The sequence below is a fragment of the Sceloporus undulatus genome, chromosome 9 (genome assembly GCF_019175285.1).
Source record: "Sceloporus undulatus isolate JIND9_A2432 ecotype Alabama chromosome 9, SceUnd_v1.1, whole genome shotgun sequence".
NCBI classification, from domain to species: Eukaryota; Metazoa; Chordata; class Lepidosauria; order Squamata; family Phrynosomatidae; genus Sceloporus; species Sceloporus undulatus.
In genome coordinates this window covers 25,031,051-25,058,067 of record NC_056530.1, presented here as the reverse complement: position 1 = coordinate 25,058,067, position 27,017 = coordinate 25,031,051, and the positions used below count along the sequence as shown (strand labels likewise).

The following is a 27,017-nucleotide window of genomic DNA, read 5'->3' as shown; positions in this document are numbered from 1 at the left end:
GCCACCAGCTGATCAGCCCGTTTAGCCCTCGGCAACAAACTTTAACTCCCATGGCGCCCCGCGCAACTGGGCGGAGGCAGGAACTGGGAGCAGTGCTCCACGGGGCTGGCAGTGCTCGCAAACATCCTTCCTGGCTGCGGAACGGCCAAACCGGGGAAGGGAAAGACGCCAGTTCCCGGGCTGCCTTGCGACGAAGACGGGGCACCGGGACCGCTAGGCCTCACGGCCGGAATAGTCACAACTGCCGACAAGGTTAAAGGAGGAACCCGGAAGTCCTCTCGGGGAAGGACCACAGCTCCCGGGATGCACCGCGCAGGCCCCTCCCCCATTCCTCAGGGCGGCGGAGATGCCGGACGTCTCCTGCCGAGGGAGTCCTCCAGGCGAGCCCTCGCCGCCGGGGAACCCGAGGGAGGCGGCGGCCCGGCGACTACGGCTCCCGCCATGCTTCCGGGAGGCCTACGCGCGAGGCCCGACGGGGCTTGTAGTCCTGGGCGGCCCGCCTTCTGGGCTCTCCCGGCGGGGACTGTCCCGAAGGACTACAACTCCCGCCAGGCCGCGCGGCCTCCCCTCCGCCCCTCGCAAAGTACAACTCCCGAGGAGGGGAGGGGGCCTTGCGACCCCCGCCGCCGCAGCCGCCCCCAGCCCCATCGGCAGGCCCTCCGCACACCCGGCCACTTACCCGCCGCGGCCCCCTCGCGCTCCCTGGACCTCCGGCCGCCCGGGCCTCGCTTCCCCTCAGCAACAGCGGAGCAGCCGCCGCAGCCAATCAGCGCCCGGACCGGGACCCCCCTTCCCCACGTGGGGGCAAGGGGGCGGGACCGGAGGCAGCCAATCCGCGCCCGGGGCGGCCGAGGGATGAGGTCACCGTGGGAAGCTCGCATTGGTCCGCGCCGCCGAGCCTGGCATCCAATCAGGACGCGCCTCGGCGGCGAGAGGGCGGAGCGATTGGAGTGGGGCGGCCTTTCCCTGCAGCACAAGTCTCTCTCGACACGTGTCAGTCCCGCCCGTCCGTGTGCACGTGGGAGCGCGCGTTCTGGGGACAGACCCGTGTCACGGCTTCCCGAAGAGCAAGGGAGCCTTTCCTTTGGATCTTCAGGAGTTCCCAGCCAAGCAGCGAGGCAGAGGTTTTTCCCGGCCAAATGCGGGCCAGGCAGCCGGCCATCCTGCCCCGGGAGCCTGCTCCCTCTGGTCAAGAACCCTCCCGAACGTGGGGAGGAGCGGCTGCAAAGAGGCCCTTCCCAGCCCTCGCCTTTCGGAACAGGGCCTGGAAAAGGTCCCCCTTGGCTCTGGTTCCCCAAGAAGGCCAGAAAAAGTAACCTTTACAGTACAAAGTTGAGCCCCTCGCTTCCTGGAGGAGTCTAGGGCTGGCAGTAAAGCCCTGCTGCTGCTGCCCGTTATCCATGGCTCAGTGTAGGTGTCCAGAGAACGCCAAAGCAGCCCTGGCCCTTGGCCACAACAGCTTCCAGTTCCCAGAAGGCCATAGCACTGAGCCCGGGCAGTGAAAGCGGATCCCTGCCAAGGGAAAAGGCCCAGTGAGCTCCATCCAAGCGGCCTAGTTGAGGGGAGGGGTCTCTCTTTGGCCTCAGCCTCCCAACTAGAGCCCTGGCCTCCTCCGGCCAATGGGAGGATGCGGAGGCCGGACTGGGGCGAAGGCCCTTCCATGATCCTCCGCCCGGCCCTCGAGGGCGCCCCCTGCAGGAGGCAGGCGGAAGGGCCCTCGGAGGGGACTCGGTCGGGGGCTATTTCGGGGGAGTCGCAAGGCGGGCCCCTCCCTCCCCCCGAGGCTAAATATAGCCCCCCGATGCCCGCCCCTCCCTCTCTCTCTCCCTCCTTCTTCCCCTCCCTCCTTCCTTCCTTCTTTCTGGCCGCCTCCTTTGCCGGACGGACGGAGCTCTGCGGGGGTGACCCTCTTCCCTCTCCGTGAGTGGCTTCTGGGGGTCGCCGAGGGTCCCCTCCCTCCCTCCCTCCCTCCCTCCTTTCCTGGCCCCAGAGAGGGAGGGAGTCCAGGGCCTGGGTCCCGCCGGGGGGGCTCCCTTTGGGCCCTGCCTGCCTCCCCGCAGGAGTGCCTCTGAGCATGTCCCGACTGCCTTTCCCTCCCAGACGCCTGGCCCCAGAGAGCCCCGCGCATTTCAAGGGGGCTCCCCTCCTGCCAACGGGCCCCTGCCAAGGTTTTGGGTCTGGGGTCCCCGGGGGGAGGGGGAGGGGAGCCCCGGCGGGCGGGCGGCCTTCGTCCGGCAGGAAGCAGGCTCCTCCGAGCCAGGAAGGGGCAGCCCTCCCCGGACGGAGGCCCAAAGGAGGGCAAAGGAAGGAGGGAGGGAAGAAAGAAAGAAAGAAAGAAAGAAAGGCAAAACTTCAGAGAGAGCGAGCAAAAAGAGAGTAAGAAACGTGAAGAAAGCAAAGCAGAGAGAGAAGAAGAGAGGGAGGGAGGGAGGGAGCAAGAGAAAAGAAGAAGGAAAGGAAGGAAGAAAAAGTAGCAAGACAGAACTCGAGAGGAAGGGAAGGAGGAAGCACTGCAAGAGAGAAAGAAAGAGGGAAGGGAAGAGAGGATACTGAAACCAGAGAGAGGAAAAAAGAAAGGAAGAAGTAGCAAAACAAGAGAGAGAGAGAAGGAAGGAAGGAAAGTAAGAAATGTAACCAAACATGAAAGAGAGAGAGGGAGGGAGGGAGGGAGGGAGGGGGAGGGATGTATCGCTGGAAAGAAACCTAAGTAGCAAAGCGAAACAGTAGTCAAGAAAGGGAAGAAGGAAGGAAGGGCCAGAGAGCCTTGGCAAAAGGAGGAGGAGTATGTGGGGAGGGGGGCTGTTGTGTTTGGGGAGCCCCCCTTGGCTCCCCCTCCCCCTTTTGGGCTGGGAGCATTGCTGCCATTCCTTGGCCAGCTGCCCAGTCGCCTGGTGGCCGAAGGGGGGGGTCAGCGGAGGGGTCGGGTCGGAGGAATGCCCCCCTTCCTCCCAAACAGGTGCCTGGTCCCCGCCCACCTTGCCTTCAAAGGGGGGGGGGTCCCGATGTCCTTTTGTCCTCCTCCTCCTCCCTCCCTCTCTCCCTTTGGCTTTGGCTGCGGAGGCATCTGTTTGGGGACCCCCCCCCCCTTTGTTGGGTCTCCGAGGGGGCCCTGGGACAGGGCCCCCTCCCTCCGGTGGATGGATGAAGCTTATTTTGGCCTGGACCGCCTCCCCCCCAGTGGCCATGCCTTCGCTGCCTTGGCCTGAGGAGGAGCGGACCTCCAGGTCGCCTTGCCCTCCCTCACCATCATAAAGCCCCTCAGCTGCTGGCCCTCTGCCCTCTCAGTGCCCATCCTGCCTGGCATTCCTGCATGCCTCACGTGCCTTCATACTTCAGCAGCCCTTACAACAGCCTTGCAGTGGAGGCCACTGGGCACTCCTCCCTCAAGACAGTCTTCCTTTGTCAGTTTCTGAAACAGTGTTTCTGGAAAAGAAAATGAAATGGACCCCACTGGGACAAACCCCCACAGACTGAGGGGGCATTGGCAAGAATGGGAAGAGCCCCCCTTGCCCCCCCATCCTTTGCCTATCAGTGGGACGGGGGTTGGTGGCCCTCTCCCCAGCGGTCAGCCCTGGCTCTCTGGCCTTGGCCTCCTGATGCTGGGAGGAAGGACAGCCAGCCACACAAGGGGGGGGGGTCCCCAGAACTGGGCAGAAAGAAGCCCAAGGTTGAGGGTCAGCCCTGCCTGTAAAGCATCAGCAGCGCCAGCTGTTCGCCCTCTTCTTGCCATGGGTCCAATTCTAACCGATGGCAACCTATGAGCTATGGATTTACTCCAGGGACACTTGCCCCATTGCCTTCTCCTGAGGCCGAGAGAGAGTGGCTGGTCCCTCCGTGGGTCTCTGGGGCCTAGCGAGGCTTCGGAGCCTGGTCTCCTAGAGCCTGGTCCAAAGCTTAGACCACTACACCGCATTGCCTCTCAGGGTGCTTGATTCCTTGAGAGGAAAGAGGGAGGAAGGGCCACCTGGACATCTCCGCTGCCGGCGGTCACTCCAGTGCAGGGCTGAGCGGGCAGCCCAAGGGAATCTGTAGATGAAGCAGTTTCTAAATACCCCCCAAATCAGTGTATAAATACATGGTTTATTTCCAGAGGCTGAGGTGGCTGGGATGCATGTGCCACGCCCGGGGGGGGGGGCCCTGCGCGCTCCCTGCCCCTAATTCAGGAAAGTGGACAGGCCCAACAACTGGACGCATGACCCTGCAGGACACAGCGGAAAATGGCTTCCGAGTCAGAGGCCTTGTGGGCCTGGGGCCAAGTTAAACCTCCCTAAATACATTGGTTAACATTTCCAGAATGCAGAGCTTGCGGAAGGGACAAAAGCTGCAGCTGGCTTGCGGATCCAGAGAGTTGTAGTCCCAAAGGCGTCTCTCCCTCCCCTTGCCCCCACCCCATGCTTTCCTTATGCCAGGATCCAGGGTGAAGGCCTCCAAAAAGAGTCCCAGGACACACTCTTAGCCCCAGAAAACCCCATGATAGGTTCACCCCAGGGTCACCTTAAGTTGGGAATGGCTTGAAGATCCAGGGCAACCAGAAGCACGGCGTCATCTGCACATCTTGCATGGCTGACCTTCCTTCCTCCAATTCTGACTGAGGCCAATCTCCTCTGAGCCCAGTCTTGCTCTGTGTGTATGATATTTTCGGCATAGAAGTGAGACAGATGGGGTGACAGACTGCATCCTTGCCTGACCCCTTTGCCAACTGGGAACTGTTTTGTTTCTCTTCTAACAGTAGCCACTTGCCCGAGGTAGGGATTTCTCCTCAGGACTATCGGATGCTGTGCTGCACCCATTTCTTGAAGAGCAGGCCATAGCTTTGGATGATCTGCACAATCAAAGGCTTTGCTGTCTTCTAGAAAGCACAGGCTGGTTTCATTGGGGAACACTTTGCAGTCTGAGCCCCAGCGACGCTAGCTTTCCTGAATCTCGCACGGACATCTGGGATTTCTCTTTCCATATCTAGTAGCCAAGGTGGCAAAAGTTATTCAGGAGCAGGAAGACCCAAGCTTGTGCCTGATCCTCCTGGGAAGGCCAGGATTCTGCCCCTTCTTCCCTCCCCTTCCCCATTCTGAGTTGGTCAACTGCTTTGGCACTTTGGGCTCCATTTGCAGTAATGTAAGTCAGCTGAAAGCAAAAGCGGGAAGCGGGAGGCGAGAGAGGAGCCAGGACAGAGAAAGTGGGAGGGCAAAAGACTGAATTTGGGGCAGTTGAAGGGTATAAAAAGGGTAAATTTTTCAAGGTGCTAAGCCACTGCTGTGTAGTTAGAGTCAGGTTTTTGTCCAGCCTGGGCAGGAGAAGGGAAGGGGTCCCCTTCAACTCTTTGATCCCTCCTTGTTAATGCTCTTGTCCTCACACCCCTTTTCTCTTTGGCAGACTGAGGGACTCCACAGCTGTGGCATGTACTGCAGATGCCGACCGCCGGCCAGCAAGAGGGATGGAGCCGCGGACTGGAGACCAGGTGCGCCCCAACCCTCCCTTCCCCACTGGGCGCCACTGCCCTTGCCTTGCACAAGCCTCCGTGGCTGGTTGGCTTGGTGTGCGTCTTCCAGGATGCCCCATCCCTCACTTGGGCTCACCCTGGCCCCAAAGCCCCATCTGCCCATAGCTTCCATGCTTCTAATTTTGTCCCCCGCTGCTTCAGAGGAATCCCTCTCTGTGGATTGGGGCCTGTGGATTATGCCACGCTTTCTGAATCCTCAGCGTAAAAGGGGTCTCCCGGCTGAGGAAATCGAGATGAGGGGATACTCTGATTTGTTCTGGGCTTTCTGTGTGCAGTTTGACCTCACTGAAATGTAGGGTTGGTTTTGCACAGATAAGGTGGTTTATTTTCTTGATTAAAGACGATGCTTCTTGCACAGAGAACTTGCTTGCTGCATAGAAAAGTCACATTTTCTGTACCAGTTAGAAGGCTTCTGTATGGAAAATCATGTTTTCTGCCCATGCAAACAAGTGTATTTCCTTTTTTCCCCACGGAATAAGTCCTGGACTCCTGTTTTCAAGGACTTCGTTGCGTTGGGGAGAAAAATGATTCACTTTTTCATTCCTTTCCTGTGAATAAATGAAAGAAGGCCCCCAGCAGGGACCCCCTGGGCCTCAGTTTCACCCGGCCAAGAAACAGAGAAGCTGGCTGGAGCCATATTGGCGGGATACACAAAATAGAGGAGATATTTTCCCCCAAGCCTGGTTTATTAAATGGTTTTAATTCAGAGATGGTATAATTGCTTTTAAAAAAGGACTTGTATACACACACTGGTGGGTTTTGTCTGCTTTTAGTTGGTTTTGTTCTGGTTTTAAAATACTGCTGCCCTGAATCCCAATACTAGAGAAAGGGTGGGATATCAATGATGATGATGATGGAGATGACGATGGTTCAGTGGAGGCCCTTGGTATCTACTGTGGTTTGGTTCCAGGAACCCCCCCCCCCAATGGATACCAAAACAATTGTCGCTGTTGTAATATATTCAAGCCATAGGTGACTGAATTGGTGGATGTGGAATCCGTGGATATAGAGTGCCGACTGGATAATAGAATGTAATGTTGAGTATGTTTATAATGATTGCTGTTATTTGTCACTGCGAGGGAACCCCAACAACTGGGATGAGGGGATCCTTTGAGTCCTGGTGACCTGCAAGCACTTTTCCTCCATCCCACTTTTGGGGGTTCTGCTCCTGACCCCAACCTGTGATAAGCCACAGAGGCTGCCTTCTGCACCCTGGCCCTCCCTCCATGAAGAGGAAAGTGGGCCTCCTCCTCCTCCTTTCCCTCCATCTCTCCATCTTGGGCCATTGCATCAGACATAGATTGGTGTAAAAATAGTCGCATCTCTGCCTGCGTGAGAGGCAACTTTGGTGCTGTGTGAAAGTGGCTGGTGCCTAAAGGAGGCTATTGAAAACAAACACCTTTATAATTACCCCTTTGGGGCACCAGTGTGTAGCTTGGAGACCCAGAGAAGGCAGTGAGCACCCAAGGGACCAGGCTGTGTGTGCGTGTGTGCAAGAGCGACAGGGGCCGGTGTTTGCGCACGTGACACCTACACTCTGGTCAGTGCATGGAGGAGGGCCTCACCTTTGCAACTCATGGAACTTCAACCTTCTTCAAGGTTCCCTGAGCCATGGCTGCCTCGCACCCGTGGCAAGGAGATCCACGCATTCATCACATCTTGCATGAGAATGGGCCTTGGGCACCAGTCTCACTTGGCTAAACAGATCTGAAAGTGGTGTGTTTTGTGTGTCACCCCGGCAGAACTCGATGGGAGGAAAACAAAATTAATATGTTTGAAGTAGAGCTCCCAGAATGCCCCCCCCCCCGGCACTATGTCCAGAGGTTGAAGCGCCTGAGCCATTTGGGCAGGTATAGCCTGTCGTTCTGTGTGAGTGAGACAGCCATTGTCTCTCAGTGGCAGAAAACAAGGCAGAGGAGGTTGGAAAGGGAGGAAACATTCTCATAGAGCATCTTACTCAGCTGTGGAACTCACTGCCACAGGGTTTGTTGATGGACATTATCCCTTGGGGCCTTAAAAAATGGACAGGCAAAACTCAGTCTTCCAGCATCCAGTAGCCACGATGTTGCCATGGCCAGAGAGAGGGACAGAGAAAGCCGGTGGCGAAGGCAGGCGGCCGTCCTTTCAACATCTTGGGAGCTTGCTTTGGCCGCTCTGGGAAATGCAATGCTGCAGTTGTTGCATGCGCCCACTTGCCCCCCTCTAATGCTGCAGGCCTTTCTGTGGTTCGATGGCTGCAACAGCCAAATGGACCGGTAAAGGAGTCTAGGATGCTCCGTGCCTGGAAAGCGCTGTGGAAAGTTGGGGTTTGTAATGTGGCGTTACTAAGTACTCACTTCTCAGAGGGTGATAACTCGCCGTGACAGATGTGTGGCTTCCCAGAGTAGTTAGTTATTGTCATAGCTAACCACTTCAAGAAGTAACTCTTTACATTGTTCATTTGAAAAAGTAACTACAATAGTTACTCCTGTGCCATTGTATTTTAAATTTACTTTTAAATCTGAACACTGCCATTGCTCCCAGGATCCCTGACCTTGCTGCCTGAGGCTGCTGGGAACTGAAGTCCCAAACTCCTGGCTGGCGGAGGGCCAAGGCCCATTGCAGACGTCGGTCTTGTCTCTCTGTTACCACAGCAAAGCCTTAAGATTTAAACTACTCCTCTTCTGTCTTGGCGCCTGGCTGGTTATTTCAGCATGAGTTTTCTTGGGTATTAGTCCCCTTCTTCAGACCCACGGATGGAGCCCCGTAATATGGCCCAGGTTTTGGGAGAGGGAACAGAGCGTAACCGGATACGCAGGAAGAGCCAAAGCGTGACCCTGGCTTCAAGGCATTGCAGGGCTGGTCAGGAGACCCAGGACCTTGCAAGTGGCTGGCCTTCCCTGCAGAAGTGGGGAAGCCATGATTCTGCTCAGCAAAAGGTGGATTCCTTGGAGCCAGAGACTCCTCCAAGAGAATGTGTGAGTTCAGCCAGGAGAACCTGTATGCGGCAGGCACATACATGTAGTGTGCAAAGGGGCCATGGTCTCTCCTCACGCCTCTGAAGATGGGCTGGAATTTGTGGGTGGATCTAGTTCAGCTGCTTCTCTTTCCAATCACCCTTTGAATGTCTTTGTTCAAAAACTGCTACTCATAAGGCAGGCATCCCATCATCATCATCATCATCATCATCATCACCACCACCACAAAAAGCCTTGTAGGGCAGCTTGTGAACAAGCTGCTCTTCATGTTTGAAGAAGCATAAATGGCTGGGAGAGAAGACTGGCCCAAAAGAGGGTTGCTGCTGTAATCCCCCAATTTGAAGTGGGTCCCTTAGGCTCACAGAGCACCTCTCCCAGGCCCCCAGCAGACCCCCATGGGCCCCAGGAGAGGGGCAGCACCAGCAGATAAGGCACACCTACTTACTCTTTAGGCAAACATGCTTCAGACTGTGGGATCCGTGGGGAGAATGAGCACAAGGGGGGAGAGGGTTCTGTTTGTGGCACCATGCGTGGCCAGGGGGCACATGCCCTGGGATGTGCCTGGTCTGTGCCAGGATGAATGTCGTGTGCCACCTCTGGAATCAAAACCGCCGCCCCCCAGCCTTCGCCACCAAGACCCTGCTGCTGCTTGTGGGGCTGCCCCTCTCTGACTGTGGCCCGTTTATACACAAAGATGTAATGATGCCTATATGGAGTTAAAAGGTGGGGGGAACCACCCACGTCTTTTGTGGCTTAAGATGGCAGCTAAAACAAACACCGGAGGCCACAACAACCTGCAACAGTCAGGCGGGTTAAGAACCTGCCCGATTGCAATCTTAATCCCATCTTCCAAACCCCTTGTTTAAACAGATGGAGGCACGCAGAGGCAGAGGCCCACGGAGGAAAGACGGACGGAAAGAGGACGGAGGCCCAGCAGGGCTCCCCTGCCCCCCCCCCCAAATAGTGCACTCACTCCCACCTTTAAGTCCTGACAGATCCTGGAGGCGAATTGGATCCATCCCTTTCTTTTATGAGTTGCGTTGCCAGCCAGCCTTTTCTCTGGCCTGCCAGAGGCAGCAGGTGTGACTCCTCCTCTCCCACTTTATGCTCACAACAACCTTGTTAGGTGGACCAAGTGAGGGGAAAACAGAGAGAAAAAGAGAGTGGCTGGCCCAAAGCCACCCGCTGGGCTTCAAGACTTAGAAGGGGCACGAAAGTGGATCTCAAGCATTTGCCCAATAGACCAGTAAAGGGAACCTTGAGCCATGTAGAATAACAACAACAACGAATATTTTAAAAATAATAATAGCCCACAAAGGCTGGCGCCCTCCCTGCAGAGGAGGCCAATGTGTACAGGAAGGCCTGTGTGAGGCTTGTGGGTCTTTCCCAGACCAAGGTGGGGCTGCCTGGATCCCTGAATCGGATTGCCAGGAGAGAGGCAAGGGCACACGCGCTGCCACATTTTACTCCATGCTCTGTGCATTGACCAGCCCTTCAGGAACAGCAACATTTGGCCACCTGTTTGGTGGCTGCCCATTGGAAGTGCTTGAGGGGCCATCGGTCTGAGGGCTGGTGGGTCAAGTGAGCCTTCCAGTCCCAACCAGGTGGCTCTCCTGGAAACACACAAGCAGGTTGTGTGGATGCCACAAATGGCTGACCCCACTGGCGGTCTCAGGCACATTGCACACACCTCTGTGTGCATGCACACCCCGTAAGTGCAGACCTGAGTTCAGGAACAGACCCCCCCCCCCCATCTGCGTGACTTGGGACCAGCCCAAGCCGAACCCAGGCCTTTGGGCAAGTCCCTTGTTGGTCAGGGCCTCCTCCATGTCTGCCTGCCAGGATCCAAAGAGGGGAATCCCTGCCGGCTTTGACTGGCACAGGCAAGCTTGCCTGGCCTTTGTTGTTGCCTCTCAAAAAGAAAGGCTGCCCACTGAGGAAGGCTGGTAGTTGACCTGGGGCTACTCACTGCCTCTCAGCATGCCTTGCTTTGCAGGACTGTTGTGAGGGTTAACAACCAGGGGGAGTGGAAGGAGGGCTTACTTATGTCACACTGTCAGAGGAAGGGAGGGAATCAAGCAGCTACATGCAACTTCCAATTAGCCGGCTGGGTGGGGATCCAAATGGTGAGACCACCAGCAGGGCTGCAGAAAGCGCAACCAGTTGTTTGTTGTTGAGTCAACACCTGGTTGGTGTTGTTTTGGGGGAGGGAGTACCTGAAGAGGCTGGGGGGGGGGGGATCAGGGTTGCTGAATGTGGGGCAGGGTGGGTTCCTCCCTCCAGTTCTGCAACTCAGAGGATGCTGTCCAAAGTGGCTCCTAAAAGGAGGACCCGAGCGGCAAGGACAGCTTAGATTTCACAGGGCAAGGCGGTAGGCTTACACACTTCTCAGCTGTGATGATGCCTCTTAAACAAAGGGTTAAAGAAGAAACCGCTCTCCCTGCTGCTCCTTCCATACATTGACACTGTTGAAGAGTCCTGCAAGTGTTTCCCAAATAAGCTCTGCATCTTGCAAGGGATTCTCGGAGTATTTTTTTAGGATCCAGTGAAAGTGCAGTTTAAAGAATAACACCTTCTCCAAGTGCTGATGACTGCTGTTCCCATCATCCTGCATTTTGGCCCTGATGTCTGGGCTGATGTTTTTTTTAGCCCAGGGCCTCTGGGGGATGCAAGGGTTGGGGGTAGCAGTCCACTTGTGAAGGCCAGATGGACCCAGGGCAGGGGCCCCACTATCTGATGGTCTTTGATGCTCCAGAGACCGGAGTCTGACCCAGTACCTTAGGAAGAGCATCCTGATGGCAATTTCTGTCCCACTATGGAACGGAGTCCCTCTGGGGAAGTGAGCTCTCCTTCAGTAGTGGGCTTTAAGCGGAGCTTAGATTCCTGAACTGGCGGGGGCTTGAGGGGCCTTTGGGGACCCTTCCGATTCTAGGTTGGTCTGCAAGGTGCCTCTGCTGTCTCTATGTCTCTCCTGAGGGCCACATCTCTGCAGGGTTACAGCTGGCCTGGGATGTGCGCTGGCAGTGGAGCATCTGGACAGATCCTAAGGAGGCTTCAGAGCCACAAGGCAGTAAGGGGGGGCCCTCAGTTTCTTACAGGTGCTTGTTTTACTTGGCACTAATCCCTGCTGTATCTGTTGAGGCTCACTTCCTTGCATCAGTTATCTGCAGATCCCAAAGTATTTTGAGGAATCATTCTGTTCAGAAATACGTATTAGAGTTGTTGGGGTTTTTTTTTGGGGGGGGGGGGAATTGCATGAAGATTGTGGGGTTTGTGCAAAAAACATTTTCCAGGTGGCAGTTTTTGTGTGCAAGATCGCTGTTCTTTGGATGTACCAAAAAAGAGAGAAAAGCAATCTTCCACCAAGAGAAGCCCCACGTGGGGACATGGCGATGGCGCTTTTGGGGCAGGAAAGCAAGTTGTTGTTGTTGTTGTTTAAAACATTACAAATTTCACCGAAAGAACCTGCATCTATTTCTGCTCTGAAGAATTTTCCGAAACATTTTGGGATGTGGGAGCACTGGGCGATCGCTTGCAAAACGGTGGCCCTCCTTGTGTTGCTCTTCACAGCGGGGTCTTCTGGGCACTGGGAACCCCAGTTTCCCACCCAGGGGTCCTCTGCTGCTGCTTCAGGCCCAGGCCCCCAGGGAAAGAGAGGCAGAGGCTGGTGGCCAGTCTAGGGAGGGAGGCAGCCAGCCACAGGGGACTTCCCCCCATGACTGCCTGCCTCTCTCTGCCTCTCGGTGGGGAGGAAGGTGGAATCTTCCAGCCCGGCTGGGCCAGCGGCATGTCTGGGCAGGGCCTCCCGCCCCGCTTGCATTCCTCCGGATCTGCTCTTGCCTGCCTGCCTGCCTGGGGCTTTGGCCCAGCCACCTTCTCCCCCCCAGGGACACAACAAGGGTGCTTCCCACCCAACAGCCGGGAACCCTGACCCCCTGCAAGTCCCCAAAGTGCAGTGGAGGCTCAGGGGACTCCCACTTTTGCAGGGCTGAACCCCACCAGGTGCCAAATGGTTGCCCTGGGAGGTGGGCCCTGCTCCACGGATGGGGAACAGTGGACGGAAAGCAGTCCGGATCCTGACCCAGGGCCCAGTCGAGGATGAGGACGGTGCTGACAACTTACAAATGAGTTGCATTTACACCGTCTCCTGCAATGAGCCTGGATGCCAACAGGCCAGCATCTAGCTCAGGGTCAGCTGCTAAGCTTCCTGGCAGCGGGAGACCTCACTCCAGCCACTGTTGGAGTGCTGCTCCCAGTATCCCCTCATGTTTGGCTGTGCTGGTCCAGGAGGATACCGGGAGCCGAAAGGCTGTCCTGCTCTGGTGGGAGGCCTGGGTCACAGCTGGGTGAAAAGGTCCATCCATATGCCCGCTTGGCCAAGGGCTGGATGCCCCTTGTGTCCCACCAGGTGCCAGCCATGGATCCCAGAATGGGAGGCTGGAAGCCTCCTTGCTCAGCCATGGAGACCCTGGCAGCTCCTGCAGTCCCGCTGACCCCAGACATTTGCTGCCTGAGTCTACTCCCCCCTCTGGTCATCTGTGTGGCCAAACAACGGGGGGGGGGGTGGCGAAGCCGGTCCTGTGGCCTGTGAGCTGTAGGACAACAATCCTTTTATCCTGCTGCTGGTCAGTCCATTGTCCAGGGCTGGGCCCCTCCCTGCTTATCTGGGGTTTTATATCCTCCTCTGGCTGTTCCTCCAGGCTATTCCTGGAATGTTTTTGCCCTTTCCTTTCCCCCTGATTCAGCCTTGCTTTGTTTTGGACAGAGTTTGGGAAGAGGTCCAGCTTCTTCTGGGGATTCTGGGAGACGTAGTAGTTCCTTCCTCCTCCCACCTCCACTGGAAAATAAGCACAGGCCCACCTTTGGGGTCCCAAACACAGGCCTGCCTGAAATCTGCCGCTGGTGGCTTTCCCAAGGCCCCTTCTCCCCTCCCCGGGGCAATGCCATAAGCCCCGCTTTATGGCTCTCTTGTGCCCCAAGGCCAGCTCCATGTGTCTTTGGGTGGGAAGGGAGGGAGGCCTCCTGGGCACGGAAAGCAGGGCCTCCTCAGTGGAGGCACCGGAGGCAGAGGCTCCTTGGACAGTGGCTTCTCACTGCAAAGGAGGACAAGGCCCCACAAAATGTAGGACAGACAAGGGAAATGCAGGGCATTCCAAAATGAAAGCTAAAAACCATCACATAAAGTAATGCTTCTGAGTTGTGCTCAGAATGGGGGACATTTTGGAATTCCTCCTGGACCAAAGGCTGGGATGTAGGACACGTCCAGGGAAAGGAGGACCTGTCTCCCGCCCCCCATTTGCCGCCCAGAGGCCTTTCCTTCGCCTTCCCGGCCTTCCTCCCTTTCTGCCTCTCTCCGAAGCCTGGCCCCAGAAGGCCCTGACCCTTCCGCTGGCATTGGGGCATTGGCCGGAGGGGTCATCCAAGGGGTCACTGCCCCCTTGACCCCCCCCACAGCCCCCCAGGAGCCTTGCCAACCTTTTTTCTCCTAAGGTTACTCATAAATGGTGATTGCTGCTTGTCCAAGAAGGTGGAAGTTGCCCCCTAATGCTCCAGCGTTCCCCCCAAGTACCTGAAAGAAGTGTGTGTGTGTGTGTGTGGCTACAACGTGTAACGCAAAGAATGCTGATGGTGAATAATAGTGAGCAAATAAATAATGCTCAGGGTCAGTCATAGTGATCTCTCTCTCTCTCTCTGCCATTGGATACTCTAGAAAAGGGAATGAAAAGGAGGCGTGTTTTGGGGTCCCTTCCTCTGGGGCCTCAAGGGGATCCCCAAGCGCCTTCAGCCGCACTGCGCATGCGCGCTGCCTGCCTGGCTGTGTGGGCGGGGCGGGGCGTGTCCGCGGTGTCCATGGCGACGCGGCGGTGACGTGTCCAGGGGCGGGGCGTGGGCGTCCGGCGCCTTATGAGGCGGAGGGAGACCCGCGCAGCCGGAGAGGCGCCGACGACGCCGGACCCGAAGGAGGACATGAAGACCCCCGCGGACGCAGGTGGGGACAGGGGCTGGGCTCCCGCGGAGGGACCCCTGCCTGCCTTCCTTCCTTCCTTGGGAAGAGAGGGACGGAGGGCCCGCGGGGCGACGCGTGTCTCTTGCGGGGGAAGAAAGTTCCGCCGCCGCTTCTTGGGAAGCCCTCGGCCTCCTCCGGGGGAAAGGAACTTTGGTGCGAGGGGCTTTTTGGGGGGAGAGGGAAGGGAAAGACCCCCTTCCTCCGCCGAGGGACTTCCGACCCTTGAGCCCCGGACTTTGCCCCTCCTCCTCCTCCTCCTCCTCCTGGAAGCGGGGGAGGGCAGGGGCGGGGTTTTGGGGGGCTCCCTCGGTGGACTTCGCCACGGAAAGGGCCCCGCGTGGCTTTTTTGGGGGGTCCTTCTTTCCAAGGGGCGCAGTGCTGGGGGTCTCTGGGGGGCCTTTCCTTCCTTGCAGGGGCTGCGGGGTCGCACTCCGGAACCCCCCTCCCTCCCTCCCTCCGGGTTTTCTGTTTTGGCTGAGGCCCCCTCCCCCTCCTCGATTGTCTGCCTCCTGGAATCCGCGCCCTCCTCCCTTTTCCTCCTTCCTTCCTTCTCCTTTGCTTCTGATCGGACTTGTCCCCCCCCCCCCCCCCCCTTTTGACTCCGCGGAGGCAGCAAGAAACGGGACCCAGGCAAACTCTTCCTTCCTTCCCTCCAACTCCGGGAAAGTTCTTTCCCTCGGGATTTCGAAGCAGAAAAGCAACCTCCCCTCCCCCTCCCGGGATTTTCGGGGCCTGGGCTCCTGCAGCGCCCCCCAAACGCTCGGGCTTTTTGTTTTGCCAATTGGATGCAGCCACCCAGAAGGAAGCAACAGTTTCCCCCCTTCTCTCTCTCTCTCTCTCTCTCTCTCTCTGTCCTTCCTTGCCCTCCCTCCCCCCTTTTGCAAAAATCCAGAGCAGGGAATTTGGGGGGGGGGTCTGTGGGGTGATGTAATGGAGAGGGCCCCCGCCCCTCCTGGCTCCCTCTTCTCTCTCTCTCTCTCTCTCTCTCTCTCTTTCTTTCTTTCTTTCTTTCCTGAAGCTGGGATTGAATTCCATCCCTTTTAGCGGCTGGCTCTGGGGATTAGTCACAGGGCGGTTGGAGTGTGGTTTGGAGAGGAGGCTGCCTCCTCCGAGTGTGAGTTGGGGAGGGAGGGAGGGGGGAGTGTGCAAAAGGAGAGAGAGAGAGAGAGAGAGAGAGGAGGCTGCTTCAAAGCCACACCAACTTAATCCCCCCCCCCACTAACTTCCCTGCCCCGCTTTGGCTGCTGTTTCCCAGGAAAGGGCCCGAGGGGCGCCTGCCTGCCTTCCTTCCTTCCCCAAAAGGGGCCAGAGAGGGCTCCAGACAAAAGGAGGCCGGGAAGTGCAAGTGTGCAAGCCAGGAGTGGGAGGGAGGGTGCTAAGATGGAGGAGCCCCCTTTCCAGCCGAGCCCAAAGGCTCTCAAAGCACACACAAGTCTGGAACCAGCCCCAGCCCCAGCCCCCCCCCCCCAGAGGCACAGAGCCCCAGACAGTGGAAAATTTGACGCGGGGGGGGGGGGGAGGGGAAGGAGGCTCCTGCAAAGAAAGTTGGACCAAGAAGAAGAAGCCAGGGCTGCTGCCACTGGGCCCCACACACTCTGCCCATTGTGTGCGCTGCTGCCACTGCCGCCATGCGCTGCCCTCTTCCAGGGGCTGCCCTTCCTCTGTGAGGCAGAAGGGGCCCTGGGGTCTGTGGGATGCCCCCCCTCAAGGCATGTGCAGCCTGGGTCTCAGATATAGTTGGGGTCATGATTCGTGTGAGCTCCCCCCCCCCCCCCCCCCCCGTGGGCATCTGGGACCCATAAAACTTGTGGGGCAGAGGAGGAGAGGCCGGCGCGTGGGTGGCAAGAGCCCTGCCATGATCTCTGTGGTGGGGATGGCTGCTGTCTGCCTCTCTTCCTCCCCCCAAACACCCACTTTTGGCAACGGGGCACTGCTGCTGGGGCAATGCCAGCCAACAGACGGTGGCGGCGGTTGGCTTTCCTCTGGCTTTGCTCCTCTGCCCCCCCCCCTCTGCCCGCCTGGTTGGCAAAGAGGCGGCTTAGTTGGTGGAGACATGGCAGCAACACATGTCTGCAACCCACAGCGGGCAGCTGAGTGGGTGGCAGGCAGGAAGGCGGGGGGGGGGCGCATGTGGGGCTGGCCACACCTCCAAGACGTGGGATTTTGGGAAGCCCACACAGAGGCCCCCATGAAAACAGGAATGGCATCTATGGGTTGGCATTCAGACCAGGCAAGGGGGGGCTTTCCCGGATTCTTAGCTTGGGGGTTAATAGGAGCCCCCCCCCCCCAAGATCTCGCTTGACTAAAGGAGAGCAGGGCCTGCTGGGGCATCTGACTTCTGTTTTTCTCTTTTTAGAGAATAAGGTGGCACTCCTGCCTCATTGCGCACTCTCTCTGGAAGACCAAATGTTTGCTTTGAGGGAGGGGGCCATGGGACCACCATCTTTCTCCCACCCAGGAAGGAGCTTGCTGACTTTTGCCATGGAGGGTGCATTGGGGGCAGTCTCTGGAGCCAAAAGTGGGGCCTGGAAACTCAACTGCTCCTTCTCACCCTCCGTCCTGCTTGGCTGCCCTCCACCCCATAGCGGCCGCCCCACACTTTCTGCAGGCAGCCTTGTGGCCACTTTGATACTTTCCCTCGCCTTCCCTTGTTCTAAAGGATTGAAGTCCAGGCAATGATCTTAATACCGAAGGGCAGGTAGCAATGCTTGCCTCTCTTCTCCTTGCAGGCCCCCCAAAACAAGGCACAGATGTATAGTTTGATGTGAAGGGATGAAGTTGGGGTTTTCCTGGGTGGGGGCAGTTTCCCTGACAGAATCCTCTTCTACAGTTTGCTGGGTGCTGCAGTTTGTCAGTGTCTTAATTTTTGGAAGGCTTCTTGAGTCCAACTTTTCTGGGGAAAGAAGGTTGTAAGTGAAATTGTCATCATCATCATCATCTCCAAGTGTTCAGTGTGCCTCTCTGTAGTGCAAGTATCGCTGTATTCGCCTTGGAGCTGCATCTCCAAACAGTAACTGTAATGAACACTCAGACCCCCCCCCCCACACTTTTCTTGTCTCTGGCTTCATGCATTCCCACCCCACACAATTGGCACAAGAGGCCTGCCCTTCTACTGGAGGGGGGAAGGTGGTGCGCTTAGCCTGGGCCCCACTTGCTGCTCCTTGCACACTTGTGTGAACCGTGCACAGAACTGAAGTTCCTCAAGTTTGTGCCCAGATGTTCTGCATCTCTGGGGGGGAGTATGCGTGTGGCGATGGAGGGTAGGTACCCTGATTGTCATGGTCATGTGAGCCTTGGCATAATTCTTCCTCCCCCCTCCTGGGGGCAGCTGGGGGGGTCAGATTGTGCCCTGCCTCATTACCCCCCAGGAAGGAGGGGAGAAGAGGGGGCAGCGCTGGCGTGTCGGGTAGTGCCAGCCAGGAGAACAGTAGCCCATTCAGCCGCGCACTGTTTGGATCTCTCTGGCAGGCGCTGATGTCACAGCCGCCCCCTTCCCCCACCGCTTTGCTAATTAGTGAGAACAGGCCAGTGTGTGTGTGCGTGTGCGTGTGGGAGAGTGGGGCTGACTCAGAGGCTGCAGCCTGGGGAGGAGGAAGGGGAGGGGGGCCCACTGGGTTCCCTCCTCCATCCCTCTCCCCACCTCAAATGTTCACAGGAACTGGGAGGTGGGATGCATCCACCCACCTGCAGGGGGGGGACATGGTCTCTTTTCTTTACCCTCCTGCCCCATAATGGGTCCAGCTTCTTCTTCCTCCAGATGCCCAGGTGTTGCGCCAGGTAACCCAGGTGTGATGCCAGGCAGATGGTGCACCCTTGGACCCATCTTCTGATGGTTGGGCAGTGCATAGAGCCCCAGAACGTCTTACCTCTCTCTCTCTCTCTCTCTCTCTCTCTCTCTCCCAGCATCCTAATACTGCTTCCCCCACCATGCCTCTCGAGGTGCCAAGATGGGGCTGGCTCTGGAGAACATGGGAGTCCTTGTTGTGCCCAGTTACCCTGCGTGGGCACCATTTGTGTTTCCCACCTTGTGCCAAGAGGGCCATGAGAGTGGGGGTCCCGCTCTGGTTTGCCCAGGACCTTGTATTGTGGGGAGCCGTCCTGTGGGCTGCCTTTCCTTTGGGGTGCTGCTGCCCAGTTTGTGCTGCCTCTTCTCCCCCCCCCCCCACTTTCCTCCCGTTTATTTTTAGCCTTTCTCTCCCTTGCTGTTGCCTGTTGCTTGGAGACTGGTACTTTGTGGTGGTGGTGGTGGTGGTTGGGTATGTGTGAGAGTGTGGTGTTGGGGAGATGGTTGCTGTGTGTGAAGGGCCCGGTGGTGCCAGGGATCATGGCCGTGTGGGAAGAAGTAGGATGTTCAGCCTCCCATACCCTGGGTGCGCATCTTTCTCCTCCTCTCGCTGCCTGGGTTTTGGGGTGTTTCGTTCCCCCAACCCATTAGCCAATTTTGGGGTGCAGGCACCCCAGGGGAGGAGGCGTGTGCCCCTGTCCATCCATCTGATCCCACCCTGGTCTGGGACGCGTGGGGCCCGTGTCTCGCCCTCCCACCCCTCTGCCGCGATGACATCACCGCCCTAATGGCTCGGTCTCTGCCTCCACCGCCAATGCCGATGCCCTTGAGCTGGCGCCCGCGTCCCCGGCCTCCATTACAGGGCCCTGAATTATTGATGGGCTCACAGCGCCTGGGGTTTGGGAAATGGGAAACCACATTGCCCCCCCTTCCTATCCCTCCCTCCCATGAGTGGCAAGGCTGAGAGCCCCCTCATGCCAAGGGGGCTGGGGAGGGCTCAGCGGTTCCATCAAGGAGGCTGGGAGGGGAGAGGGGCGGGGGGTATGTTTAATGGGGGGTGTCTCTGAATTGTGCGTGCGCGCACACACACAGATGAGAGAAGGGAGAGAGCCATTGAGTGCCTATTCTGCATGCTGGTCTGCCTCATAGGACTGTTGTGAGGATGTAGCACAGGGGCAGAGCTCTGGCTTTGATGGAGAAGAGTTGGGATTAAACTAAAAACTGGTGCCCTTTGGTCTGGAGGGGGTTCAGTGGGTGCCGTTTTTGGGCTGGGAGCCTGACTGTTCCTTGGTAAGAGAACCAGGATGGCTAAAGAAGCCAATGTCTCCTCTTTTCCCTGCCCCTTCCCAAAATATCTGGCTTGCATGTGCTGGGAGAGTGGCTTTGTTTACTGGATGGCTGCAGGGCATGGTGGGAAACATCGGCCTACTGCCTTTCCTGTTGGACTTCCTGTTTACAAGGGGAGGGTGGCAAAGAATTGGTCCAGGGATCCTCTGCCCCCCCTTGGCACTTTGCAGATGGGCCTTGGCACTTGGGGGGAGTGCAGTGGTGGTAGCAGAGGAGACTAGCTTTGCAAAGGGGTACATGGGTGGGCATCTGTCCTTTGGGGAGGAGGGCTCCTGGCTGCCTCTGGGCTTTCCACCCCCACCCCCCCGCCCAAGGAATGCTTGCAAAGAGCTGGGCTGCTGGGCGGCTGCAGCTGGAAAAAAGGGCCCCTTGTCTGGAGCTGCTGACCTCAGCTGCTAACCATCCCCCCCTTTCCTGCCCAGGAGTGAGAACATGGCACACTGGGAGAAAGCCGCCCCCCCAACGCACACACTGGCAACCATGATGCTGTGCTTCTCCTCCATCTCCTGCCCCCCTGCTGCCCCAGTATGGGGCTGGCTTTCCTTCCAAGCCCCCCTGCCTTCCAGTTGCAGCTCCCTCTCTTTCTTTCTCTTGCACATTCCCCCATTCTCTTGCCTGGGTCTATTTTGGCACTGGAAAGAGGCTCAGGAGTGAGCAAGAGTGTCCAGGTATGTGTCCCCTGGAGACAGCTGTAGCTTTGGAAGAAGGGAGGCTGCGCAGAGGCTCAGTCCCCAATTTCTCCCTGCCTTTTCCTCCAGGTGGGGAGGGATCCAAGAGGCCAGCCTCGCTGCCCCCCTTCCTCCCTTCCCTCCCACGCGGATCTGGTTGGGACCTCGCCTGGAAGTCGCAAGGCGGCTTGGCCGGACTCCCAACCTCCTGGCTGTGCAGGGAAGAGGTGGCGGCGACAGAGGCGGCGGCCACGGCACAGCAGCCGGTTTCCTGTTTTGCTCCCTCCCTGAGTGAAGTGGGGAGAGGAGCAAAGGAGGAGGCTCAGTGGGGAGGGATCCATATGTGCATGCATGCGCGCGCACGCCTGGGTTTTGTTGGGCCCTGGCTGGGGCTGGATGGAGAAGTCTTGCAAGTTCCAGCCGCCTCTTGGACGCTGTGCCCCTCTGCCAGTGCGGCTGATGGGATGCAGGAAGTGGAGGGAGGTAGGGGAGAAAGCAGGGCCTTTGGTCCAATTCTGGGGGGGGGGGAAGCCCTTCTAGAAAAAAGTTTATTTGCTTCTCTCCAGCTCTTGCTTTTCCTTCCAGGCCTTTAGGCTAACTCTGCTCCTCCTTCTCCTTGCCAGGTTTCGCCTTCCCCGACTGGGCCTACAAGCCAGAGTCGAGTCCCGGCTCGCGCCAGATCCAGCTCTGGCACTTCATCCTGGAGCTGCTGCGCAAAGAGGAGTACCACGACGTCATTGCCTGGCAGGGGGACTATGGGGAGTTTGTCATCAAGGACCCCGATGAGGTGGCCCGGCTCTGGGGGGTGCGGAAGTGCAAGCCACAGATGAATTACGACAAGCTCAGCCGGGCCCTGAGGTGAGGCTTGAGGAAAGGGCCAGGGAGGGGGACACTGTAGGCTGAATATATAGAAAGGCATTCCCCCCCCCACTGCCATGCATCCTCTGCCCAATCTGTTTGGGGTGCACTTTTTGCAGACTAGTATGGCATGGAGTTCTGCTTCCTCTATCGGTCTTGTCTGCTGCTGATCCTCGCTGGCTTTGGGAATGATTGAGGCGGGGGCAGCCAGTGAAATCCCAGGCTGGGGGCCGAGTGGTCAGAGATGGAGCTTCATGGCTCTGCCTCCCTGTTTCCCTGCAGCCATCGCTGGTCTCTGCCATCAGCTGCTTTTCCTGGACCTCCCTAGACCGCTTTTAGTCCTTGGGTTCCTTCCTCATCTCTGAAAACACGCAGAAGCAAAATAATTTTGAAAGCAGAATCAGTTGTTGAATTCAGGCTGTTCCTTCTGGCTTTATTCTTTTGGCTTTTATTGGTGCTGGACTGGGTCGTTTTAGGGTCAGGAGGAGCTGAAGGCACACATGCGCCCCCCCCCCACAAGACAGAGTTCGCCTGCACCTCTTTCCAAGCAGCCCAAGAGCGAGAGCAGGGTCTGGCAGTAAATTCATCCTCTGAGGCAGTCTGTTCTGCTGCTGGACTGCGGCTGCAGTCAAGACGTCCCTCCCAATAATGATTTATTTATAGCCCGCCTAATCACAAGGAATCCAGGCGGGTTACAAGAGCAAAAATAAAGATAATAAAATAATAAAAGACAATAAAATTAAAGAGAGCAAAGTGAGGACATTCACAGTTGGGCCTCTCTTTTTCACTCCCTCCCAGAGCTGATGATGATGGTGATGATGATGGGATGGAGGGAGGGAGGGCTCTTCTTCTTGAGGCAAGGGTTTTATTTTAAGTAATTTTAATTTAATTCTTCTCATTAAATTTAAGAGAAGAATTGGTGGACAGAGTGACATAAGTCACAGTAAATGGGGAGTAGAACTAGGTAGGGAAGGCCTGCCGGAAGAGATCCGTCTTAAGAGCCTTCTTAAAGGCTGTAAGAGTAGAAATGTCACGGATCTTCTTCGGCAGCTCATTCCATGTCTTCGGAGCTGCGATGGAAAAGGCCCTCTGGGTGACTGAACTTAGCCTAGATTTTATTGGCTGAAGTAGATTCTTCCCCTTCGAGGACCTTAGAGTGCGGGACGGACAGTATGGAAGTAGGCGATCTCTTAAGTATTCTGGACCCAAGCCATGTAGGGCTTTGAAGGTCATCACCAACACCTTGGACCTTGCCCGGAAACTCATTGGCAGCCAGTGAAGGGATTTCAAAACCGGTGTTATGTGATCGGTACGACGAGTACCTGTAATTAACCTGGCTGCCATATTTTGTACAAGTTGAAGTTTCTGAACTTGACACAAGGGTAGCCCCATGTACAGCGCATTACAGAAGTCCAATCGAGAGGTGACCAGCGCATGTACAACTGTTTCAAGGTCTCCCTGCTCCAGGAAGGGGCGCAGCTGGCGTATCAGCCGAAGCTGATAACAAGTGCTCCTGACTGTCGCATCTACCTGAGCTGTCAGGTGAAGCGACAAGTCCAGGAGCACCCCTAAGCTGCGGACAGAGTCTTTCAGGGGAAGTGTGACCCCATCCAGAACTGGCTGACATAATTCCATACCTGGGCTTGGGTTTCCTATAACAAGTACCTCCATCTTACCTGGATTCAGCTTGATGTTTGGCTGTCATCTCTTCCCTTCTTATTTGAATCCACTGGTTTGTGTTGCAGTCTCTGGAGCAGCAAGAGTCAAGCTGGCTCTCTTCTTTATGGCATCCCTTCCATACAGTCCTTCCACAGATGAAGATGCTATTTAGAAGGCCATTTTGAAATAGTGATGGGATGGCTGAGTCAGAAGGGACCATAGGGACCATCCAGTTCCTCCCCCGCTGAAGGAAAGGGGACTTCAGCTAATGGCCCTGGGAGGCAACAGCGCAGCTCCAAGTTAGCACAACAACCACAATGAAACTGCCTGTTTTTATCTGCCTCTCTCTTGGGTTTGTGTGGAAGTGTGGAAATGCCCTCTTGCGAGTGTTCCTTGCTGTCACCCTCAGGGGAGATTCTTCCCTGGAAGGCATGCAGGTGGTCAGTGGGCAGTCCCAGGATGCGCTCCTTCTGCCCTCCGTGGGGCTGGGGATGCTTCACAGGGGAGGATGGTCTCTTGGGAGTGGTTTAGCTGTGGGTCCCTGCAAGGCAGAAGCGGACTGGGCTGAGAAGTCTCTGGGGATCCTTCCTACCTCTGTGGAATGTGTCCCTTCCAAATGGGCTGGGCAGGGGCAAGACTCTGCCTCCTTTGAGGGCTGTGTAGGAGTCCCTGTCTGCCCGCCATGTCCGGAGAGGCTGAGGGGCTTCTGTGATGGGTGTTGAGTGGGACGTGGCATGAGCCCCTGACCGCATGGTTTTGCCGCCTCCTCCAGGTACTACTACAACAAGCGGATCCTGCACAAGACCAAAGGCAAACGCTTCACGTACAAGTTCAATTTTAACAAGTTGGTGCTGGTCAACTACCCTTTCATTGACATGGGGATGGCAGGTGAGTGGGGATGATTGTGGGGCGGGAGGTTGTGTTGAGAGATATGCGTCCTTCTGGGGGACACGTCTGTTAAGAGGGGAGCCAAATGGTGGAAGAATTAACATCTGCATGCCTCGCAGTAGCTTTGGGTAGCCTGCTCCCTCTAAACCATCTTGCACTTGGCTTAAACGTGGCCCTGGTCACTCCAGAGGAACGGGTGGGGAGTGGGTTTGTGTCAAGATGATACAACAGCGTGGGCAAATTCCTGGACTCTTCTTTTTCTGGACCCAATAAATACAGTGGGCCCATGTGTGGGTGGCCTCTTGGGGGTGGAACTCCATCTTTTAATTGGATTGTGATGTCCCCCCCCCAGGTCTGGTTTGTTGTTGTTCTGTGCCATGATGTTGACTTCTGGGGCTCCTCTCCTAGGGGTTCCTTGGCTGGATTTGTCCACAAGATGTATGCCCCCATGTTCACTTTCCGAGGCTCAGAGAGTGGGACTTGCATCTGAGGTCACCCAGTGGGTTTCTCTGGCAAAGTTGGAATTTGTACTCTGTTCACCCAGACTCATGGACCAACACTCAAGCTGCTGAACTACCCTGGCTCAACTGCCCCCAGTATTGGTGGCCTAACACCATCATGTGACGACATAGTGACACGCTCAGCTCAGCTCAAGCCTTTCCTTGAATGTTTTTAAACTCTCTTTACCTCCGCAGGTGCTGCTGTGCCCCAGAGTGCCCCGCCAGTGCCCTCGGGGGGCTCTCACTTCCGCTTCCCACCCTCCACTCCGTCTGACGTACTCTCTCCTGCCGAGGACCTGCGTTCGCCGGGGGTCTTCTCGGCCGTGGCCCGCCGCCTGGCTCGGGGGTCAGTCAGCGACTGCAGCGATGGCACTTCTGCCAACTCAGAAGTGGAAGAGTCCTTGGCTGAGGAGCAGAGGCGCGGTGGGGGGGACGCTGGTAGTGGGTTCAGGGGGCCCCCAGTGCCTGGCCACCCCCGCCTAGCACATGACAGCCTCTTCAGGGTCTATCCTCGCCCTCGGGTCCCAGAGCCCCTCAGCCCATTCCCCGTCTCCCCCATGGCAGGCCCAGCTGCCCTGCTGCCCCCGCAGCTCTCCCCAGCCCTGCCCCTCACTCCCACCCACCTGAACTACACCCCCTCGCCCACCCTTAGCCCCATGTACCCCGGAGGGGGCTCCCACTTCTCCTTCAACCCCGAGGACATGAAGCGCTACCTCCAGGCCCACACCCAGAGCGTCTACAACTACCACCTCAGCCCCAGGGCCTTCCTGCACTACCCCAACATCATCATCCCCCAGCCCCAGCGCCTGGACAAGCCCCCCCTCCTGCCCCCACAGGCCGAGGAGCCACCCACCCCCTTCAAATTCAAGCTCCAGCCCCCTCCATTGGGGCGTCGCAACCGAGAAAAGCAGCAGCCCTCAACCGCCGCCACCGCTACTGGGCCCCCAGGAGAATCCAGCGGCAGCAGCGGCGTCCTCTTGGCGTCCTCTTCCGCAACGGAGCTGCCGCTGCCCCAGATCAAGGTGGAGCCCATTTCGGAGGGCGAGTCGGAGGAGGACCTCACGGTCGAGGTGACAGACATCAGCGAGGATGATGACGACGAGGAGGTCTTTAAGCCCCCTCCTGCCCCCCTTGAAAAGGCGGCGGAGGAAGAAGACGAGGGAGAAATGGAGGTGGCAGTGGCAGCCACGACGGTGGCGTCAATGGCATCGGCGGTGTCCCAGGCTGGGGAGAGCGGCCGGTGCATCCCGTTGAAGCTGCGTTTCAAGCGCCGGTGGAGTGAGGATCAGCGGCTGGAGGCCGGGGTGGGAGCCGAAGAGACAGACGACAAGAAGGTGAAAGGGGAGGAGGTGGGCGCCATCCTTGGCGGGGGACGCGGGCAAGGAGGGACGGGGCTGGGCGGCCGTAGGGTCAGCACGGAGCTCCAGCGGGCCACGGCGGAACTGACCCTTGAGAACCGGGACTCCTAGAGCGGGACAAGCGGCCCCCTCCCTCCGTCCCCCCGGGGCAGACGGACAATTGGGGGGCTGGGGGGCTTTGCTGGTTTTGCTGCCTTAACTCAGAGATTACCTTTCATCAGTTTTCCCTATCTCCTTCCCTCTTTCATCCTGAAACTGTAAATTTTATTTTGTTTTTTTTCCTTTTCTGGACACCAGGAAAAAAATGTAGGGGGTGGGGGGAATATTGGAACTGTTTTTACTTGTCTATAAACGTATATAAATATGAGTATATATATATATATATATATATATATATATATATATATCTTTGCAGGGTGGGGATTTATAAAAATGAATATGCCAGTGCAACCTTTAGGTAACTCCACTCTCCCCCCTCATCTTTTCCTTTCAAAATCTTTAGAATATGCAGTCCCAGGGCCCTTTTTTATCAGGATAAAACAACAGGAATAAGAGTAGGGGGAAACCCACCCTCCTTTTTTGACCACTCACATTGGGGGGGGGGTTGTAGGTTGGCCTTATGAAAGCTACCTCCCCATTCTGCCTCTTCCCTCGCCCCCCTCCATCCCTGCCACCCTGCAATTGGCGAGTATAAAAAGCACCAAAATAAGACTTTTTCAGCCCTGGTTGCCCTCCCCCCCATGGGACTGGAAGGAGAATTAGCCATATCTGTCCCCCATTGCACTTCCCCATCCAAATAGCACTATGAGAAGTGTTGGGTTGCGTCTGTGTCTGGGAGGCGATCGCTGGGGGGCGGGGGGCGGGCGTAGCCACACCATTAACGTCCTCGTTCTGTTTTTCAAAAGTCCATCCGATGGAGAAGTGACTTCTTGCCTTATTTTTTAAGAGAGTGGCTTTAAAGCGTTGGGTTCCTGCCCCTCTCCGTCCCGATTGTGAGCTGATGCGAACCCTTGTGACCAAAAGTCCCCCTGCCCCTGCCCCAAAGCTCAGCCCTCCAAAAGAATACCCTTTGTGGCCCTTGCTTATGTAACCAAAAAAGGAGACACGGTGGGCTTGGGGAGACTGCAGCTGCTCTGCCCCCACAGAGGGGACCCACTTGGGGGGGGCCGGGGGTTGTTGGTCCAAAGGGCTTTTAAGTGCCTGTTGAAGTCCTGTTCCAAGGGGAGACTGGTGCAGGGAGTGGCTGCCACCCCTCTCTCTTTCCGCTCTCCCCCCTTCCCCTTCCTCTTATCTGTGAAGCCTCTCTCTTTTAGCCACACACACATGCACACAACACTTGAGCAAAATGAAGGTGCCGGCAGTGGGGGGGCCTTCCGTGCCCCCTTGGACCGATGTCTTCCTTGAGCTCCTGGAGAGCATCTGGAAATTGCCCAGGGACGTCCTGGGGAAAGGATGGCAGGTGACGGTGCCTTTCAAGAAACAAGCAGGATTCCT

The 27,017-nt window shown here is 57.0% G+C and overlaps 2 protein-coding genes across 4 annotated transcripts in view; one reads left to right on the top strand and one right to left on the bottom strand.

Moving 5' to 3' along the window:
* Nucleotides 1-896, bottom strand: part of CIC (capicua transcriptional repressor) — a 33,421-nt gene extending 32,525 nt beyond the window's left edge. The window contains 1 exon segment of the mRNA XM_042440318.1: nucleotides 680-896. Within this exon segment, the coding sequence (XP_042296252.1) occupies nucleotides 680-881 (202 nt within the window). The 5' untranslated portion in view covers nucleotides 882-896.
* On the top strand, nucleotides 45-26,635 carry ERF (ETS2 repressor factor). Of its 3 annotated transcripts, none has more exons than XM_042440322.1 (5): nucleotides 45-252; nucleotides 5,371-5,455; nucleotides 20,884-21,118; nucleotides 23,550-23,665; nucleotides 24,361-26,635. In XM_042440322.1, exons 2-5 carry the CDS (start codon nucleotides 5,395-5,397, stop codon nucleotides 25,632-25,634), a joined length of 1,686 nt encoding a protein of 561 aa, XP_042296256.1. In that variant the 5' UTR covers nucleotides 45-252; nucleotides 5,371-5,394; the 3' UTR covers nucleotides 25,635-26,635. The 3 variants fall into 3 exon arrangements, with proteins under 3 accessions (XP_042296256.1, XP_042296255.1, XP_042296253.1); XM_042440321.1 differs by lacking the exon at nucleotides 45-252 and adding an exon at nucleotides 1,774-1,920; XM_042440319.1 differs by lacking the exons at nucleotides 45-252; nucleotides 5,371-5,455 and adding an exon at nucleotides 14,313-14,443.
* Nucleotides 26,636-27,017: the final 382 nt, after the last annotated feature.